The sequence below is a fragment of the Cupressus sempervirens genome, chromosome 9 (assembly GCF_028749045.1).
Source record: "Cupressus sempervirens isolate cs-2001-9-10 chromosome 9, ASM2874904v1, whole genome shotgun sequence".
NCBI lineage: Eukaryota > Viridiplantae > Streptophyta > Pinopsida > Cupressales > Cupressaceae > Cupressus > Cupressus sempervirens.
Window position 1 is genome coordinate 818,120,666 of NC_143126.1, and position 21,069 is coordinate 818,141,734.

Below are 21,069 nucleotides of genomic sequence, written 5' to 3' on the forward strand. Positions count from 1 at the left end.
AATACAAAGATAATATATTTTGTGCTGCATATTTGGTATGATTAAAGAAGAAAATTTGTTTGTCTAAGCTTGCACTTGAGAATGATATTAGGGCAAAACCATTCCAAGTCGATGTGTTGCCTACTTTGGAGAGATCATCTCCAATAATGTTTTGAGGAGGTACCAGAGTTTGACTTGCCTTATAATGATCTGATGAGGGTTGGAGTGGATTGACCTAGTTCTTTTCTAGTTTGGGTCCCACTCTGTTGTTCGTATTGACTTTTTCCATTGGTCAAAACCCTATTTTTTTGTATTTTTTGTTATTAACATTTGAGTGGATGCGCCTACATTTTTATTACAAATCTACTTATTGTATTTTGCTTGCAAAGTAATAATTTGCTTGGAATCATCATACCCAGTTAGGGCTTCAAATGGATTCAACGTTTTAACCGCAAACCAAAGATCTACACACAGAGAAACATTGAAATGGGGGGGGGGGGGGGGGGGCTGGTATCATGAATTCCAAACTTATCTACTTATCTGCTATATCTTCGTTGTGATGCTCTTGGTTGAAGCACTGGATGTTTTTTAAGTGCTTGTGGACTCTGTTTTGGACTGGTCACCATAGGTACTAATTTTTTGAAAGGCCTTATGTGTCTGGTTCGCTGTATATTTTTATTTGCAAATTTTGCATAATTCATAAAATCTGCTTTGCCTTCCACTTTTCCTACTGATTTTTCAAATTGATGTTGATATCAGAAGCCTATAGTAAAAAAATCATTTTTAGGCTCTAAAATTGAGTGGGTGAAAGCTTATGAGAAATATTTGCCATATGGCAAAAATTTGTCAAATTTATTCCCAAAAATTTAGAGAGAATTTAAAAAAAATAATTTCATCAATTAGAGTCCTTGAATTTAGGAGGTGAAACTCAAGACAAAATACAAAATAAAATTCATGAAAGCAACCACAACTCTATTTTTCATGGAAGCCTTTCTTCATAGGACCCACCCTAATAATAGTTTTTATTATTATTGAATTATTGAAACTAGGCAAAATTACAAAGAATAACAGCTGAAAATTGGAATCTATGTTCACCATAAGGTGATCTACTATTAGACTCCGCTCCACTATTGGATCCTCTCACCTACATCGTTTAATAATAGATCTAGTTACAGCCCTTCGTTCTTCCTCCTAGTGTCACGGTAATCTAACGTAAAAAGTTAGTTTCATACGATGATGTCACTGAGGCGTAAGATGACGTCATCTCATCATTCCACGTAAGCGAATGGTGTGACCCGGTCCACATGGCACTCTGCTTGAGTTCTACGCAAAACCAAAAGTCTTTTCTTTTAACAGCCGCACCGCGATCTCCAATCGGACGGCAACAAACTTATAATTAATTTACATGCTTAATCTTGAACCGTCCGATTGCTCAAACTTTACGGCCATTTACTCATTCTTAACACGTCCCTACACACTTTTTTAACAGGTGGCCTTAACAAATTTTGCGCTTCGTTATTGTCCACGCAAATGACCACAGGAATTACGTATACACAATGAATATGCACCCGATCTAGAGGTTTTTAAATATACAATTTCGGGATCAGTGCGCACAATTGAGGAGGTTACTAACTTTTGTTCGTGTATATATAATACGGGCAGAGAGCGTTGCAGTATACTCGTTGAATATACTACGTCTAGGAACTCTCTCGGAGAGTTTAGCCGAGGGTTTTGTTTCAATGGCACACGAAAGCTGGAAGAAAATGGAAGAAGAAAGCGGGCCGCAGCAGCCAGAGGGGCCGATCATGTGTAGCAACAAGTGCGGGTTCTTTGGCAGCTCGGCCACCATGAATATGTGCTCGAAATGTTACAGAGATTATGTTTTGGAACAGACAAAGGCGTCTAAAATTAAAGCAGCTGTGGAGAAATCTCTGGCAGGGGATTCAGAAACCTTGGTGGAGCAAAACCCTCGGGACACATACGCCGTTTCTGGGTCGTCTTCTTCTTCTCTTTCGTTGAGTGACGGGGTTTCGTTAGTCGCTGTCGAAGGAGAAAAGCGTAATGTTCCAAATCGGTGCGGTTCGTGCAGGAAGAGAGTGGGTTTGACGGGGTTTAAGTGCAAATGCGGGGATGTTTTCTGTTCGTTACATCGCTATTCTGAGAAGCATGATTGTCCTTTCGATTACAAGGCGGCCGGCCGGAGAGATATTGAGAAGGCGAATCCTGTTGTTAAGGCTGAGAAAATTCAGAAGATTTGAGATCAGGTTGGGGTTATCATCTTTTTTTAGTGGTACGGTTAAGGTTTCATTTTTTTTCCTGGGTTAGGGTTTATTGGTCATTTTTTAATTAGTTTTCTGGGTTGGAATTATTGGCCATAAGGCTTTTATGGTAAGAATTGTACAGTTTATGACTGGGATTTCTGGCTCTAGATGGGTGTCGAAAATTCATACAATCCTGAAAATTCGATAGGATTATTTCAATAATCAAAATTTTAAATATGTGTTGTGGCTGTCTATTTTGTTGAAATTAAGAAGAGAGTTTCAATCTTCAAATTTAAGTTGGTTGTTTTGAAGAGCTGTAAATTCTCCTGCGTTTAAGGAAATGGTTTCACTAAACTGTATTAATTTGTATATAACGGCCGTGAACCTATGGAGTGAATCTGGTAGACCATTGTTAATTATTTGTGATTCTTTCTCCTTATGTCAATTGGGGTTTGGAACCTGGTTACAGGCTAATTAGAAATTCTTTCAGGTGCGTTCAATTAGTTTTTCTGGACTTTTTTTTTTTGTCTCTTGGGTTAGGGTCGGATGGCAGGGGGAAGCCTCGAGGCTTGGTTAGGCAATCAGTGGATTTATGGCTAGGGCTAGGTTAGTAAGTGGATAGTAAAAAATATGCTACTCTAAAAGTTTTTCTATGCTGAACAGTTTCAGCTGAACTTATTGTAATCAGTTTTTATACTATTTTAATCGGTAAGTGGATGGTTAGACTGGTTATGCTTGTAATTATATACTTAAATTGTAGCTTATGGGTTATGAATTTCAATAACTAAATTTCTGGTGCTTTGTATCAAAATGAGTCGGGAATCTTTTTATTAATAATTTGTGATTGTGGTGAATCTGACAGAATTTTCGTAGTTGTGTATGAAAGGTAGATACAAATTTGACCCATTTAATGGATTAGTCAGATTATGTCGGCCTGCAGTATGCATAGTATTGTTGAGCTAGTTTGAGTTTGATCAAATGGTGTGTAATAATCTAAAGTAGTGAATAACAGCTCCACTATTCTGTCATATAGAATTAATTGAACAGAATAGGGTGGCATGGGTGATAGTGAATACCAAATTATATTGTTATTCAATTTTGATGAAGATGATAAAAGACATTCAAATTTTTTTTTCATATGAAATAACAGCTGTGTAAAATGGAGTTACGAAAAAAAATTGATCTTCAATGGGTTGGCACTTAGCATGATGAGTTCTCAGAAATATTCTTTTGCAATTATAGTGAGTTCTGAGAAATATTTTATTTGTGCTACAATACTGGGCAGTTATGATATGTTAAATGTATTGATTGGAGTGGATAACAGTAAATACCGAGTTTTATTGGTCTTAACATTCTTTGGGGGGTGAAACCTTCATGTTCATCGGATCATCCAGTCTATGTTTCAGGAAACACCACTATTCTTACGATTGTCTAAAATGATTGTTTAGCTGACACTCTATATGGATAATTCTAGACAGTCAGATGGTGCTGTTATTAAATGCTTGCAAATCTCAACTGGCAAGCTAATCACTGCTTGTTAAAATTAAGTACTGAATTATATATAACCATTGCACAATTCCGTTGAAATAGCCTATAAGATGGGTCAATTATTGTATCTCGGCAAAACAGTCATTGCAATTCTGATTGATTGAAGAAGACCCCGTTTGGTTGTTTGGTTGCTAGAATTTGGCATGCTCAATTTCCGAAAATTTCAAATCTGTTGTTTGGGTGCGCAAAATCAGAATTGAGATTTGGGGAAATGTGGATTTGATACCCCCATTTGACCCCAAGACAAGAATTCCATCTCCCATCAAAATACCTGTTATTTGGAATCTACTTTTTAAACCCGATATTAAATCGCAATGTGGATTCCAAATAAAGTGAAATCTAATTGAATTTGACATCTGGACAATTAGTTTATATTTCAATTTTGAGTTTGGTGATAGAGTATGATCGCCCAAGGGACATCTCAATCGTACACATTCGATGACACAGTGATCCGACCTCTGTGATCGATCAACCGAGCCAAGGCAAAAGTAGAATAAGCTTGTGAAGGGCCAACATTCGAGGGTTATGCTCCCATCAATTTATCAGCAAGTCCTTGGGTTCAGTTGAAATCCTGTTCAGCAGACATTTCCCTCTTTGGTATGGATTTGGAGCAGGCTGTCTCAAGTGGCTTTAAAGACTTGCCTACATGAACACCATCGTCAACCCACTCACCTCTCTCGAGCATGATCCCATAGCAGAGATTCAACTGGTGTTGCCTAGTGCCCACATACCTTCCACTTGTACATTCGTGTTGGCTCAACATCATCTGAAATTCCAACTTCTCCCTCGTGGACCTGCTGCATTGGCTCTGTCTACTAGATCTGACTTGCAACCGACATTGGGCGACATCACAGGATTGCACAAACAATTCATGCGGGCTCATTGGCTCATGTTTGCAGCAGAGGCATTTGGCAAAACCCCATCGCAGATAACGCCCAACCTCTCGAGCCATGTACGCATTTGCTGAGAACTGAGTCAAGTGGATTGGTGATAGTGATTTGGGTGAAAACTGAGTCAACTGGATTGGTGCCAGTGATTTGGGTGAAATGTGCTCCTCAAAATGGATTCAAGGGAATAAATTGGATAAAACATATGTATATCTTCGTTTCATTTTTGAAGTTTGCACTTTTGCAAGTCTTTTATAAGATTCAACTATTCTGATATACAATGCCAGATTTTTTGGTTTGATCCAAACAGGTTCAGAAAAATAAATTTCGAATATCAAATATTTTTGGATTTGAACCAAACGGTCCCAAATCAAATCCCCAAAATCGTAATCTAGATTTCAGGTTTGAGAATCTCAAATTCAGGATTCTGAATGCCAATTTGTAAATCATCGTAATTTAGATTTCAAGTTTGAGAATTTCAAAATCAGAATTCTGAATGCCAATTCGTAAATCATATTCCAGCAGCCAAATGGGCCCAAAGAATTGAGCAGAATAGAGTTTTTACGTCCTGAGACAAATATGTGCGGTTCTGTTGAATATAGAAAGAAGAAAGCAGGTTCAGCAGTTATTTGCATTGGGTATATTTGAGCTGTGTGATGTTGATTTGTGATTAGAGTGGCCATAGCAGGTCGTTATTGACTCAAGTGAACACATTGACTCAAGTGAACACTGAGTCATATTGGCAATTGGTAATGAAGTTCGTAAAAAAGGACCTTCAGGATTATTTGATATGATAGGCTAAGATTTCCTTGTATATGTGGCTTTAGTCAATTTGAGGGTGCCATGTTGGGCCGCTTGCAAATCTCACCCGGCTTTCTCAGCCCGTATTTGTATTAGGCACTCAATTGCATCAACTTCGATTTCTTCTAAATGAATGAAGTACCGAGGTACATGAAAAGTTGTGCGGTTGCAATAAATTTGGCCTATAAAATGTGTCAATTACTGTGATGGGGTAAGGCGGCGTATTAGGCACTCATTTGCATTAACTTCGATGTTTTCTAAATGAATTAAATACCGAGTTACATGAGAAGTTGTGCAATTCCAATGAATTCGGCCTATAAAGTGTGTCAATTACTGTGATGGGGTAAAGCGGCTCTGCATTTGTGAATGATTGTAAGAATTGATAGAATAGATGGGGTAAAGCGGCTCTGCATTTGTGAATGATTGTAAGAATTGATAGAATAGATGGGGTAAAGCTGCTCTGCATTTGTGAATGATTGTAAGAATTGATAGAATAGATGGGCATGCAGTATTACAAGGCCGAGTCGTGGCTTTAGTCAATTAGATGGTGCCATGTTTGAGTACAGTTTGACTGCTTGCAAATCTCTTATGATTCTCGGCCAGTATTTGTATGAGGCATTCAAACTTAGATATCTTTTAAATGAATTTAATAGCGAGTTATATGAAAAGTTGTGCGATTCCAATGAATTTGGCCCAAAAAGTGTTTCAATTACTGCGGTGGGGTAAAACGGCTCTGCATTTGTGATTGATTGTAAGAATGGATAGGATAGATGGGCATGCAGTATTACAAGCCCGAGTCACATTGTGCAATTCTGATGAATTTTAGGGAAAAAAATTGGCAGAGTAATTCTTTCTAACGGGAATATAACACAACACTTTTGTGTTCGTGATTTGTTGAATACGGTGGCCGGAGAAAATTGGCATCGAGTAAGGTGAAGAGCGAGTTATATTGGCATTCATTAATGAAGTTGACGAAAATAGATTTAATAATATTCAAATGGTCACTTGGGAATGACAGCCGTGCTGTTCTGATTTATTGAGTGAAAATAGTTTATTTGGTTAACTGGCGTGAATTGGATAGAAGGGGTTTTGATATACATATATATATATATATATATATATATATATATATATATATATATATATATATACATATGTATATATATACATATATATATATATATATATATATATATATATATATATATATATATATATTTATCGTGCAGAACAGCTGTTACAATTCTTGATTTACTGAATGTACTTATCGGGATAGGTTGGCATGGAGGTTACTAGAGGCATGCTGTGCAATTTTAGTGAATATTACTCAAAGGTATTCTGTAATTTTTAATTGGGTGAAACCGCTGAATGATACTGTTTCAAGTTGGCATGAGGAATCGCGATGGCGAAACAACAAGACATTGAGTTTGGAGTTTATCGTTCACATGGAATGAAAGGCTTATTGGGTTTCTTATTGGGCTCTTGAATGTGTGAGTTATCTTGAGATTCGGTTATGTATTGCGGCCTTGAATGTCTTAATGATGACAGGTTGAAGCTGAATTTTCAATGGTCTGTGAACGGACACCGAATCTCTCAATTGGTATGTTAATGAAATATGGATTCTATAAGATGCTTGTCAAAATAAAAGCTTTGGTAGAATTGAGATGATTGCTTTATTGTGCATATATTTTAGTCCTTCAAATAAATATTTTTGTTCATTTTTCCTGTTAAGCGTTGTGTGTGTGTATATCACCGTCTCCTCTAAATAACTTATTTTGAATATTTGTTTTTTGTTGGTTTATAACAATGGTTCTTGTTTAGCCTAGAGTCATATACGCCTTTCATGTTTTTGCTATACTTCATGAGTTTTCTGTTAAAAACTCGGTTGTAGTTTGAAAACAGCAGTTAAAGGCAAAATATTGTCCAAATCAGTTTCATTTCTCGTTTCTTCACTTGTATTTTGCTGAGGGGAAAAGTCGTGCAATCATTGCAAATTGATCTCGATCGTTTTGAAGCAGACTTGATGGGGTTTGAAGCACATTTGCAGCGGGTTTCGAGTGGAGTTTTTGAAGAGGATTGACATCAATGATTTGAGGAGGTAGGCTATGGAGGAAAGTGTGGATTTGGTTTCATGCTGGATGACATTGACTTGAATGAGTAGTAACTGGTAGTGCCAGGAGAAGGAGAAGCTAGAGGCAGAGCTATATCTAGGATTGAGGACAAGTCACAAATACTGAGGAAGAAGGCAATCATGGCCAGTGCAGACTTCTAAGATTAGACCCTCTAGTTCTACCTCTTCTGTAGTTTATATTAGAGCTGAGAAGAGGAAGATGAAATTGAAATTGGAATGATGTATTTATTTTTAGTTTTACATAAATTATTTACTATTTTGCTTTCAGCCATGAGTCTTCCTCTCTTGTACCCACTCTGTGTTCAAATATATCTAGGCTAAGCTTGTGTGATATTCATAAATTCATAATTGCTAATGAAATTATAAATAAAATCTTATTCTTAATTTATATAAATTCCTAATTGCTAATAAAATTATAAATAAATTTTTATTCTTAATTTGCAAAAAGTTAATAGGCATTATGGTAGCATGATATTCACAAATTCATAATTGCTATAATAAAATTATAAATAAAATCTTATTGTTAATTTGCAAAAAGCTATAAAAAGTATTTGCATGGATTTTCGAGAGTTTTTCTAGACATACAGGGCCCATATGTTTTTTGACATGCACAGCTGCAGGTGTGGCCGGGTCCCGGGTTCCTACCATAGGAGCCAAGGTAGGACCGAACTGGAACCCGGCCTCAAACAGGGGAAACTGGTAAATTAGTAATGAGTGCATATTTCCATTACTTTTGCAAACTGCTTCTAATAGCATTGAAGATAGATCAAGCTGATGCCTCCTGTGGTACAGGGCCAACCTTGCCAATAATCATCTACACCTTATCGTCGTTTAGTGTGTTGGATTTGTTATGAAACCGACAGTCTTCACTTGTTTGCAGAAATACATTACGATTGTTTAAAATGCTGAGGGAAGTGAGTCATTATTGTGTTAAGACCCTTACCAGGATAGAAATTCCTACAAAACTTCTAATGAGAGATAAAAATCGACCTGAGATTATCACTGCTAAATGTATTTTTGCTTGGTCTGACACTGGTTTGCAATCTAATCTGCAATTGAATTGTGTGTTGTATTTGTTATGAAACCGACAGTCTTCACTTGTTTGCAGAAATAAATTACAATTGTTTAAAATGCTGAGGGAGGTGAGTCATTATTGTGTTAAGACCCTTACCAGGATAGAAAGCCCTACAAAACTTCTAACGAGAGATAAAAATCGACCCGAGATCATCACTGCTAAATCTATTTTTACTTGTCTGACACTGTGGTTTGCAATCTAATCTGCAACAGCATTGCTAATTCGCCTTGTATGAGATGATTTCATCGGATGAAGTTGCGTTGTATTATATTTCGGTCAGTCCAATTTCCGTTACTTAATATGCTTGGTAAAATATTCGAGTTTTCTTGATTTGTAATCATCTAAATTTTTTAATATAGAATCCCTCTTTGCATTTAATTTCATAGGACATTCCTTGACAAGCTTGGGTGTTAGGCCACGGCCTAAGGTTTGGTATGCTTTCGTCTTCTAGTTGGCTTTAGTCATGCTTGTAAGGTTGGGTTGAGGCCCCCACTATAGAACTCGTACCTCTAAAGCATTTTCCTGGCTCCTATGGCTGGAAAAGCGACCTTAATCAATTCCCTTAAGGAACCCTACCTTTTCTTGACCATTTTTCTCGTGAGGGGGAGCCAATCACATCCTTTTATTATATTAGGGCAAATAAGGGTATCCTACAATTCTATGAGCCCTTCAGGGCTTCTTTTTAGCCTAGTCAACCGAACACCTTTCCGATCATTGGTTCGGAAGTGCTGGTTGATCTTATCGTTCATTGCCTGCCTTCTGAGAAACGGAGAATCTTACTTGAGATCTTGTGGTCCACAGCTGCACTGCACACAATGGCTAGCAGTAATTGTATAACTTCCATTCGCAACAAGTAGACCAGCATCTGATGCATATTTTGAAAAGCTTGAAGAGCAAGCTAGAGAATTATAATGCTTGTTCTGCCTTCTGAGAAACGGAGAGGACCATCCTGTAGGGTCACTTCACTATTGAATTGGTCCGTACGATAGAAATTGAACTTCATTCCCAACCAATTTATTAAATGTCTTGGCCTATCAAGCCCTGGGCGTGTCCAGTCTCAGGAAGCTACCTACCTGCCTACTTTTTGGACTGGATGAACACCTACGTCCATGGTCATTTGCCCCAGGTAGCACTGAAATCCGAACCTTGACTGGAGGTGGCTATAGGATCAGAGTAAGCAGCCGTTTTGTGATGCAGTAGATTCTGCTGATTCTTCTGTTGGCTCAGCATCCATTGATTCCTACTTCTCGGTTGTACTCATGAGCCTGTAGGGAGAAGGTCGAAAATCTTTCCTGTTAAAGAGGCATTATCTTAGAACTGCGTGTATCTAAAGTACCTTTTACTAAAATCAAAGAATAATAGCACGATGAACCAATGTGGGGAGAAGGCTCAAAATCTTTTCTGTTGGAGGCATTAGCTTAGAACCGCGTGCATCTAAAGCACCTTTTACTAAAATCAATGTAGTTGTATGCAATCCTAGAGCAATAGCACGATGAACCAAAAAGGGGTCATCTCCGAAGGAGCCTGCCTGCATCTAACGCACCTTTTACTAAAATCAATGTAGTTGTATGCAATCCTAAAGCAATAGCACGATGAACCAAGAAGAGGTCATCTCCGAAGGAGCCTGCCTGCAACTGCAGTGGACCTAAAAATTCTATATCTCGAAGAGCCAGAATGTGTGATCCCCCCACCCCCCCTAGCGGCATAGCTTCTTCCGAGCAAGCCCTATCAATGTGAAATGGATTAATCTATCGGGTCCGTAGAATGATTGGTGTGAGAAGGAAGCCGTTATTAGTGGAAAGCCAACCTTGAAGAATAGTTGTGAGCCAGCTGATGGCAGTTAATAGCCGGTAGGGGCACTTCTCAGGCACAATAGGGTCGATACTCCCCTTCATTTTGCCCCGAGAACTGTTATGAATAGATAGATACCTGCAGACTTATATAGGTTGAAAACCACTCCGGGAAGATAGCCCGCTACTCACCGGTTCGAATCCCTCTTTTCTTTCCATTTATTGGGAACTATATCACGGCCTATGTTTTCTTTACGCACTAATATTTACAACCCTAGAGTTAAGGTTAAAGTTGTATCCATATTATTTCTTCCCCCCTTCTAGAGCCATTGCAAGAATTGGTTGACCTTGATTATTTCTGCCTTCACCAGTACCATCAACCTCATTGAGTCTATCAAGGCTTTGTTTTACTTTTTAAATCTCACTTGATTTTCAAACCATATTGTGATATTGTTATCAGAATTTAAGTGTGTGATTTTGAGTCAAACTCATTGACCCATGTTTCATGAACAGTGATTCAACATGAATCCATCTCTCGTGAGAATAAATGAAACACTTAGCACTAATTGGATCTAGGTGATGCTTACAGGGCAATGTCTATGCCGGCATCAAAATGGCATTTTTAAATTAAATTTAAATTTCAGATACTGTTTATAATTGATTTTTATTTTATTTATTAAAATTGAAAAATTGCCGTTTTGATGCCAGCATAGACACTGGCTGCTCAAAGAAGTGAAGCACCGGGACTAATGTTATCTGCTTTCCCAATGCATCAATCTTCTTTACGCAACAGAATAATTCTATAATTCATTTAAGAGGTTTTTACCTATAATTCAAACCATATGTTATCTGCTTTCCCAATGCATCAATCTTCCTTACACAACAGAATAATTCTATAACTCATTTAAGAGGTCTTTACCTATTCCACTTGTAGATCAAGACATTAAGAGCAGTATTAGCTTCTCTGCCTACATTTTTCTGAATCTGTCGATTCTCAAAACGTATGTTTTGTTCTTCCTGAAGGCATTAATATTCTTTAGGCAACAGATTGTAATATTATATTTTAGTTAAGAGTTTTTAATCTATTCCAACGGTAAATCAAGACTTAGGATGATCTTTGCCTATTTATGTATTTCTGAATCTGTCGATTCTCAAGCCGTACGTTTTCTGCTTCCCCAGTGCGTCAGTCTTCTCTACAAAATAGATTGTAATTCTATAATTTGTTTAAGAGGTTTTTGTCTATGCTGAGGTTGTTTTAATCGAAGGGAGATGTTCATAACGACTCTTGGTTTGCTGTATGGAGATTTTGTAGATGGTCCATATACTAATGGAATGTAAAACCTTGTCGAAAGTATTTACTTCCAGCAATATAACTTGCAGATCTTATTGCGTCAATATTTAAAAGGTGGAGAGGAGGAGCAATGCAAAATGATGTCATAAGACGTTGTTTGCTTTGAGAAAAAACAACTCGTGGGAGAGTCCAACTTGGAAACCGACTTCCTAATTTCAGTAGCAAAAACTATGGTGGAATTGGAGGGCGAGATTTTGTTGAAGTTGAGGAGTTATACCCCTTTTTGCCACCACTATTTGTCTTATTGGCTTCATAGAGGAAAGGTGCTTTAATGGATGTAAATTTAATTGGGTAGTCCACTAATCATATGCTTCTTTCTAGAAATCAATTTATTTAACATTTACGACTTCACAAGTAAACACAAGTCTGAATTGCACATTTGGTTATTCCCAATGGTTGAGCCACTCTGTGAGTGTGTCCCGAGATTGAGCCACTCTTGACCATTAATCTACTTGGAGTTTTTGTTATAATCTTACTCGCTAGGTGCTATCCCTAAAATAGCTTCAAAGATAGGGCCTTACTCTTATTGATAGTTCTTCACATGGTCCTTCACTTCACAGTAGTGCTTCTAATCGAAAGAAGGCATTCCACTATAGGAAGTGGGGAGCTTTCTATCTCAAAATTGGGGTGGGGGTCTAGTTTCATTGTTTTAGCACTCGAAGTTGTGAAGAACAATCCTCCATTTTAAGTGTGGCATGTAGCTCTAGCTTGTAAGCTCTGTAAAGCCTATGTGGTAATATTATATAAGCTTTGAATATTGCATTTCTGTTTAATCAAAGGAATAGAAGACAATTTTTGTTCTTTTCGTAATTTTTGTGTTTGAGTTTATGTGTTTGGATGGTGTAGCCATTCATCATGTGGTATTAGAGAATGTGTTTGTAGGGGACCGTCACCTTCATTAGTATGTTGTTGGGTGTTGCTGGCATAGTCATTTCCTAGGTGTGAATATATCGAGCGTTGAACATGAGGCGATTTGGCATCGAGATTTTCGAGCGTAGTGTCTGAGTTTGTTATTGTCTTCTAATAGAGGTCGAGGTTGGCCAGTGTTAAAGAAAATGGTGTCTCAAAATTTGCAGTTATTAATCTTGTTCAGTAATTGTGAATATTTTGTCATCGGCTACAGTGCAACCTAGTGGAAAGCCCATCTGATTGCTGCCCTGCCCTGTCTTATAGTGCCTGACAAAAACGGACAATTACATTTTCCTACGCCTGACAACTACATGGTAAGTTTTATTTTCGTACATAGCTTTCAATTTTAAATACTTCTTCTATAAATTAATTTACGGAAGCCCTATAATATATAATTAAAAAATATAAATATTTGTTTTAATGAAATTGATATTTTTAAAATAAATTAATATTTAAATTTATGTTTTCAATTAATAAAGTTAACAAAATAAAAAGTAACATCATATTAAAAAAAATAAAAAAAATATATTTTTATTTGAATTGTTTTCACTATAGGATATTGGTATAAAATGTTAAAAAATATTAAATACTAAAAGTTATTTTCAGTGTATAAATCCAATCTAATATGATAATTACAATTCATTTTAACCAGTAAAAGAATAACTATTGTTTTAATTTTATTGAATAATAAAATAATATATAAATACTTAAATAAATAAATAAATATTAAAAATGACTATTTGTATTTCTTATTCAATTTGAAAGTAAAAATATTTTAAATAAATTTTAAAATTTTAAAGAATAAAAAAATATATATTTAAAAAAGAAAAATAACTAAATAATAAATAAATTCATGAAGCATATTTGATTTTATTATTGTCTTTTAGGAAACCCAAATCATTTGAAATAAAAAATAGATTTAAAGATATGTTTTGCTAGCGATTTTATGGTGCCAATAACTCATAATAATTTTAGACATTCTTATAACTCAAATTAGGTATAATCCATAGTTGAAATGGACGTTATGCCCATTCCATAATGCAGGGTTTGCTAATTTGATTAGAAAAAGTTGATTTGCGCTAATTACACATTTTAACAATTTCTAGAGGTAGGAGTAGCCTTATAGTTATGTAGGGTAAGTTAATGGAAAGGTAGGGTATTTTTAAAAAGTGAATTGTTCATATAGGTAACTTTATTAATAAAAATCCTATAGATAATCAATTTTAGTTCCATTTTTTTCTTATGCTTTCTTGTTCCTTTTGATTTAAAAAATGACATTTTTTAATGAGTTAAAAAAAAAAAATTATATATATTTGTTTAAAATTTAATACAGATAATTAATAGTGGCTTCAATTAAGAAGTAATAAGTTTAGTTTTAATAGTTGAAAATTATAAAAAAATAAATTTAAAAAAATATGAAAATATTGACATTATAGTTATTTCTGTTTTCACTTTTTTCCCAATCAAATTGTTAACACCGATTTTTCTTTTTTAAATATAAGTTTTATTTATATTTAAAATTTTGTATTTATATATATATAATTTTATTTTAAAAACACTCAAATATAAATATATAAAAACCTTCAATTTTTTTTATAGTACTTATTAACAAAATGCTGAATTTTGTCTCTACGATCAAACAGATGCAACTAAAGGATTTGCGCTAATTGAAGTTTAGAAGGTACGCTCGGTGATGATGTATTTTTATATTTTAATATTAAAATAAAAATTTATTACAGCTTTGGTAAAAATAATTTATAAGGAATTTATTTAGTTAAGTACAAAAAAGGAAACTTACTGTGTAACTATCTGAAAAAGACAGTGCAAGGCAAATGACAACAAATAAGTTGCACTGTAGTCGGTGCCAAATATTTAGTGTGTTTCACTTGTTTTAGTTAAAAACCCTTATTTATCAAGGGCCTTGTATTACGATTTAGTATTTTGATATGGATACTATAACCTATAAACTATATTTTACGCTAGGTGTTAGAAGTTCAAATTTCTTTCCTTTTTTTGATATGGTAGCTCAAGGCTAATCACTTTTTTCCCCTTGTGCATTGAATTTTCTTGAACTAATCCATATTTGTGAGAGAGCTTGTGGAGAAGATGCATTGTTATCATGTTGCACGAATTTTTTGAATGACAAGTTCTTCAAAGAAAATAGAGGTGAATAAATTGTTAGGAAATCATTTTGAGATGTGAAATCTAAAGATGAGAGTATATTTAATAGGTATTTAATAGATAAAGCTAACAACTTTTAGTTTGGGGTTTTAAGTGTCTATTTTAGTAGGGTTTTGACTACATAAATCACAATGTTATGATACACATACGAAAACCTCTCTCAAGGTGATAGTTAGAAGTTCAATTTTCTTTCTTTTTTGAGTGGTAGCTTAGACTAATCACTTTTTTCCACTAATGCGTTGGATTTTTTTTGAATTTATTTAGATTTGAGTGAGCTTTTTTTTGAGTGGTAGCTTGGTACTTTGTTATTTGGTATGCGTTGGATTTATTTTGAATTAATCCAAATTTCTTGGTATTTTGTTATTAGGTTGCATGAATTTTTTGAAGGACAAGTTCTTCAAGGAAAAGTTTGGAAAGTTTCTTGAGATGTGAAATCTAAAGACAATGTATATTTAATAGATAAATCTAGGGGATGATATTGACGATCTTGTATAGAAGATAGATACATTGTCATCGTGTTTCCTTCAAGGAAAATGGAGATGAATAAATTGTTTGGAAATCATTTTGAGATTTGAAATCTAAAGATGGAGTATATTTAATAGATAAACCTATGGGAAAGTATTGACGAGAATGTCTTTAGATTGAAAGAACTTATTGTGATTTCTCAATAGATGTAATGGGTTGTAGAAGAAAATTGGTGAGATATATTAAGAGAATCCTTTAGGGTTTGCATTCTTTGAAGATGAAAGAGGATGGACAAATTACAAACTAGTTAGAAGCATTCAACATTTTGGGGATTGATTTCATTGATACTTGTTGGTGTTAGGATGGACAAAGAGGAGAAATACCAAATATTGCTTTGTTCCTCGCCTAATTTGTGAGATTCATTTGCTATGACTATCAACAAAACTTTTGTTATTTTGGAGACCAATGATGATAGGTGTTCTTTTCTTTTGTTGAAGGGATTTGGACTAAGGTGTGCAATAGTGACAAAGATGCTGTGATAGTTTGTCGATAACCTAAGTAAAAGGACAAGAAGAATGAGAAATGAAACCTAAATCAAGGGCAACTGCAAATCTCATGGAGAGTCTAAAGGAGATGTCCAAACCCTTAGCAAATAACCACACAGTGGAAAACACAAGAAGCCACAATAAAGCAAAATCTGATACCAAATCACAACTCTTTATTCATAAACAACTGATTTCATGCAATATGCCAAGCTGTAAGGCCTTCCAGGTTAGGGCCAAATACAAACAACAATTACAATATCAATTCTGCAAGATCCAATTACCACACCATTTTTAACTAGTCAAGATCCACAACTAGATAAGAACACCAAGAAGAATCCACACATGTACCCTTTAGGTCTACCAAGCAATCCTCTAGTTCTCAAGCTGTAGCCCTAGCTCTTCAAAATTCACAATGACACTTCATCCCCTTTTTCAAGGTGGAATGATCATCATGCCAAAAGACTCTACAAGACCCCTTCTTATACCCAACTAAGCCACAAGTTAGCTCAACTCATTACAAACTAAATTAAATCCTTTACATTAAATATAGGTCGAGCCACAAGACTAAATTAAATACCCATACATAATTAAATGCCAAAAGTTGACTCACACACAACTCAACATTGACAGAAACCAAGACCAAACCGAGTGTCAGAAAAGATAAGCTGAGCACCAATAAATTCCCAAGCATTGCTAAGTTTTGGAGACCAAGCCGAGTTCCAAAGACTGTGCCGAGATATATAGACCATGTCGAGCACTAGTATCTATTGAACTCCACAACTTTAATCCAAAATCCCTCCAAACATGTAGGATTACAAGCAAGCCCAAGATGCTCCTGCATTGGACACTCCAAGTTCAAAAAGATGTTCAAGTTCAAAAAGATGTTCACAGTAGTTGGAAGAACATCTTTTGGAATTCAACACATAAACCCCAAATTGGTTCTTCACATACATATCCTCAAAGTCTTCAACTTGTACACTTTTTCCTTTGTTCTTCTTCTGCTTCTTCACATCCATCTTCGGTGTGCTACAGGTCTAATTTCCATACTAATATCCAATTTTCCTAGAATGTGCCAACTCAACTCGGCTACCAATACTTAGGGTCCTCCTATCAAGTTCTTCATTCTACAAAGGAATCAAGGAAAACTTCATGCCACCTCTCTCGATAGTAAACACATTCTTGACACAATCATGCACAACCCTGCAATCATACTGCCAAGCTCTACCAAGTAACACATGACAACTATTCATGTCCACAATATCACATAACACTTGATCCTTATAGTGCCCAATCTGAAAGTCAACAAGGCATTGCTCCTTCACTTCCAATGCATGTTCACCTTGCAACTAGCCAATCCTATAAGGATAAGGGTGTCTCACTCTCTTCAAGCCAAGTTTCTGAACCATCCCCTCAGCAACAAGGTTATCTATACTACCACCATCCACAATAAACTTGCAGACTTTACCATTAGACTTATAACAAGTCCTGAACAAACTAGTCCTTTTACAAGAGTCTAATGTCCTCTGACCAACTAGTACTCGCTGAGCCAACAAAATCTCTCCTTGCTTAGGCTAATTGTCTTGGACTACAACCTCATTCACAACAACAACTGTTCTACCAATCAGACATTCAAAAGATCTATGTCCTTTACCACATTTGAAACAATTACCTCTGCACCCACCTCCACCTGTCTTTTTCTTCTCATCAACAAGTTTTGGTTCACCTTCTGCACTTGGTTTAACTTGTGCCAAGCTATCTTCCTTCTCCTTCCCTCTAGCATTACCTTGATTTTTCCTCTTCAACTTATCTTCTACCTTTAGAGCATACTAATAAGCATCCTCAATTGAATAAATATTTAGCATACCAACCTCATATTGAATATTGAATCTCAAACCATTAATGTACTGAGCTACTTTCTCCTTTGACAATTCTTTGTGTCGAGACTGAATAGTTAACTTGTATAATTCCTCAGTATAATCTTTCATAGACATATCTTTCTGTTTTGGATTTTGCAACCTCTTAAACAACTCAAGTTCATAATCAACATGAATGAACTTAGCCTTCAATTTAGTCACCATCACTCTTCATCTAGTGATCGTCATTTCACCTTCTTCCTTTTTGTCTCTTTGCAATTCTTTCCACCAAAGAGCAGCATGTCCTTTCAACTTAGTTTGTGCCAACCTCACTCTAAGTGGATCCTCAATATCCTCAAGCTCAAAGTAGTCTTCCAGTTCACCAATCTAGTCAATCAAGTCTTCAAGAGTCAAAGTACCCAAGAAATTAGAAACCTCAATCTTATGCTTAGATTGAACTGAGATCAAGGTCTAGCAAATTGACCAGCCCTAGTTTCAATAGGTCTCTCCACACGATTTGTTCTGTCCTCACCACTAGATCCAGTAACTTCAAAGTCTTCAACAACTTCCTCATAACTACCTTCAGTACCCACATGCCTAGGTACGAGCACCTAAAGCACTCACAATTTCAGCAATCATGTCACTCTTCATCAATGCAATCTAAGATCTGAACTTTGCTCTAATCTTCTCTAAGATCCTTTCTTCCACATCATCACTAAGATCATCAATTGGACCCTCTTAATTGCTCTAGGGTCCAATCTTCTTGGAGGCATCTTTCAAAATTTTTGTAAACCCTAAGCAATAGATCCACAAATCTAGAAGATCAATTAGCTCCACAAGATCAACCTTCTTTGCAAATCTTGGTGCAAATTGTCTTAGCTTTGACGATCTATCCACACACACAGGAATAACCTTGCTTTGATAAGATCAACCAACCAACTAGATCTAAACTTGCTCTGATAAGATCAATCAACTAGCTTGATCTAACCTTGCTGATACCACTTGACATAGTGCAAGGCGGGAGAATCCCCAAAGGAGATGTCCAAACCACCAACAAATAACCACACATTGAAAAACACAACAAGCCACAATAAAGCAAGATATGATACCAAATCACAACTCTTTATTCATAAACAATTGATTACATGCAATATGTCTGACTGTAAGGCCTTCCGGGTTAGGGCCAAATACAAACAACATTTACAATACTAATTCTGCAAGATCCCACAAGATCCAATTACCACACACCATTTCTAGCTACTCCAGATCCACAACTGGATAAGAACACCAAGAAGAATCCACACATGAACCTTCAGGTCTACCAAGCAATCCTTTGGTTCTCAAGCTACAACCCTAGCTCTTCAAATTTTGCATCTACACTTCATCCCTTCTCCAACCTGGAATGAATCATCATTCCAAAAGACTCCTAAAGGCCCCTTCTTATACCCAACTAAGGCACAAGTCAGCCCAGCTCATTACAAACTAAATTAAATCCCTTACATTAAATATAGGTCAAGTCACAAGTCAGCTGCAACACTAAATTAAATATCCATACATAAATGAAATGTCAAAAGTCGTCTCATAGACAACTTGGCACCAATAGAAACCAAGACCAAATCGAGTGTTAGCAAAACCAAGCCGAGCACCAGTAAATTCCCAAGCATTGCTGAGTTCTAGAGACCATGCCGAGTTCCAAAGACCATGCCGAGTTCCATAGACCATGCCAAGCATCAGTATCTACCGAACTCTACAACTTTAATCCAAAATCCCTCCAAACATGCAGGATTGCAAGCGAGCCCAGGATGCTCCTGCATCATTATTTGTTGGAATTGTAGTCAAGAGACCCTAAATATTCACTACTTAAGGAAAATAGTAAGTGTGACAAATTCAAGTCCAAGGGCATATCCAAATCTCATGGAAAATCCAATTATTTGCTAGTACTGTAGTAACTAGCAATCACACCTTAAGGTGCAATGGGTATGCCGAAGATATAGAATAAAATATTGAGATTTTTTCCCATATATTATTGCAACTAATAATATGAGTTGGCACAGTAATTAGTGAATGATGTTTGTGCAAGATCTAGGTCTAAATAGAGAAAGGATAGGTAGTAAAAATTGTTATAATTCTTTAGAATAACTGAAGGGTGGGGGGGGGGGGTGAATTAGTTATTCAAGGTCCAAATGCCACAATAAAACTTTTTCTGTTTTCTCTACAAATCCTTAATGGTGCATAAGTGAACTTATCATGCATGCAATTTAAATATTGAAATAACTAAGAAAAGTAAACATGCATCACACCATAAGACTAAGAATTTGATAACCCAGAAACCCTCCAAGAATAAGAAGGTAAAACTGGGGTGGGGATGATACCCACAAAATAACTGTGCAATTGATTTTAACCACTTCTGATGGTCTGCCCTATGAAAAGCTTGCCCTGTTAAAGGCTACAACACATTGTTAAATGTGACCTTGTTAGAGGATTTCACCAAACTGTTAGGAATAGGCCTAGTTAAAGGACTTTGGAACATTCACTTGGAATGTCACCCTGTTAAAGGATTTACAATATGGCTATTAAACCAACCTAAGTCCATAGGTTTTATCTTAACTGTTACAATTGTTAAAAAGTAACAACAATGGTTTTGATCTGATTCAACTTACAACATAACTTGCAGATTATAGATCGCATTTCAGTTCAATCCTTTGCTTGGCTTTTTAATCACTTTAGTTCTGTTAGCTTGTCTTCCTCTCAAGCTTTGTTTCCTTGAGTCTTCTTTACTCATCATACCAATGCAATCATATCTGTGGTCATCCAGCGAAACATAGCATTCTTTGTTCTCTTACTCCTTAGCACTTTTCTTCAGCAGCTCATGATTTCATACTTTCTCACCACCACTCTTCTACTTCGTGACCTTATGACTTCTTAAATAGAAATCTGAAATATCTTTCCCGCTCAATTCTCCCTGTCCAATTTTAGGGTTTCAATGGATTAGGTAGGATACAATGTATCTACCCCATATTTCTTCTTCATCTAGAAACCTTGTCTAGCATCCAGTTGTTTTCGCTAAAAACCTTTTTACATGGTGTTCTGTGCCACTAGCTCATCACTCTTATCTTCTATCTGGTTTACAAACTTCTAGGTAACAACCTTGTCGGCTCAGATCTAGCGAATCTTCAATTTCAAAATAATGCAGCAACTCGACATTATTGGTTTACTGATACTCGACTTGTTCTGTGTTACTCGACACTTGTATCCTGCTCGGCATCTATATCTTTACTCGGCACCTGTTTCAT

At 36.0% G+C, this 21,069-nt stretch overlaps 1 protein-coding gene across 3 annotated transcripts; it reads left to right on the top strand.

Moving 5' to 3' along the window:
- Positions 1-1,513: 1,513 nt before the first annotated feature.
- LOC149541197 (zinc finger A20 and AN1 domain-containing stress-associated protein 6-like) lies at positions 1,514-15,483 on the top strand. 3 transcript variants are annotated; one of them, XM_089802202.1, is made up of 2 exons: positions 1,514-2,243; positions 15,281-15,483. In XM_089802202.1, exon 1 carries the CDS (start codon positions 1,719-1,721, stop codon positions 2,235-2,237), a length of 519 nt encoding a protein of 172 aa, XP_089658328.1. In that variant the 5' UTR covers positions 1,514-1,718; the 3' UTR covers positions 2,238-2,243; positions 15,281-15,483. The 3 variants fall into 3 exon arrangements, with proteins under 3 accessions (XP_089658328.1, XP_089658327.1, XP_089658326.1); XM_089802201.1 differs by lacking the exon at positions 15,281-15,483 and adding an exon at positions 14,376-14,468; XM_089802200.1 differs by lacking the exon at positions 15,281-15,483 and adding an exon at positions 7,495-7,874.
- Positions 15,484-21,069: the final 5,586 nt, after the last annotated feature.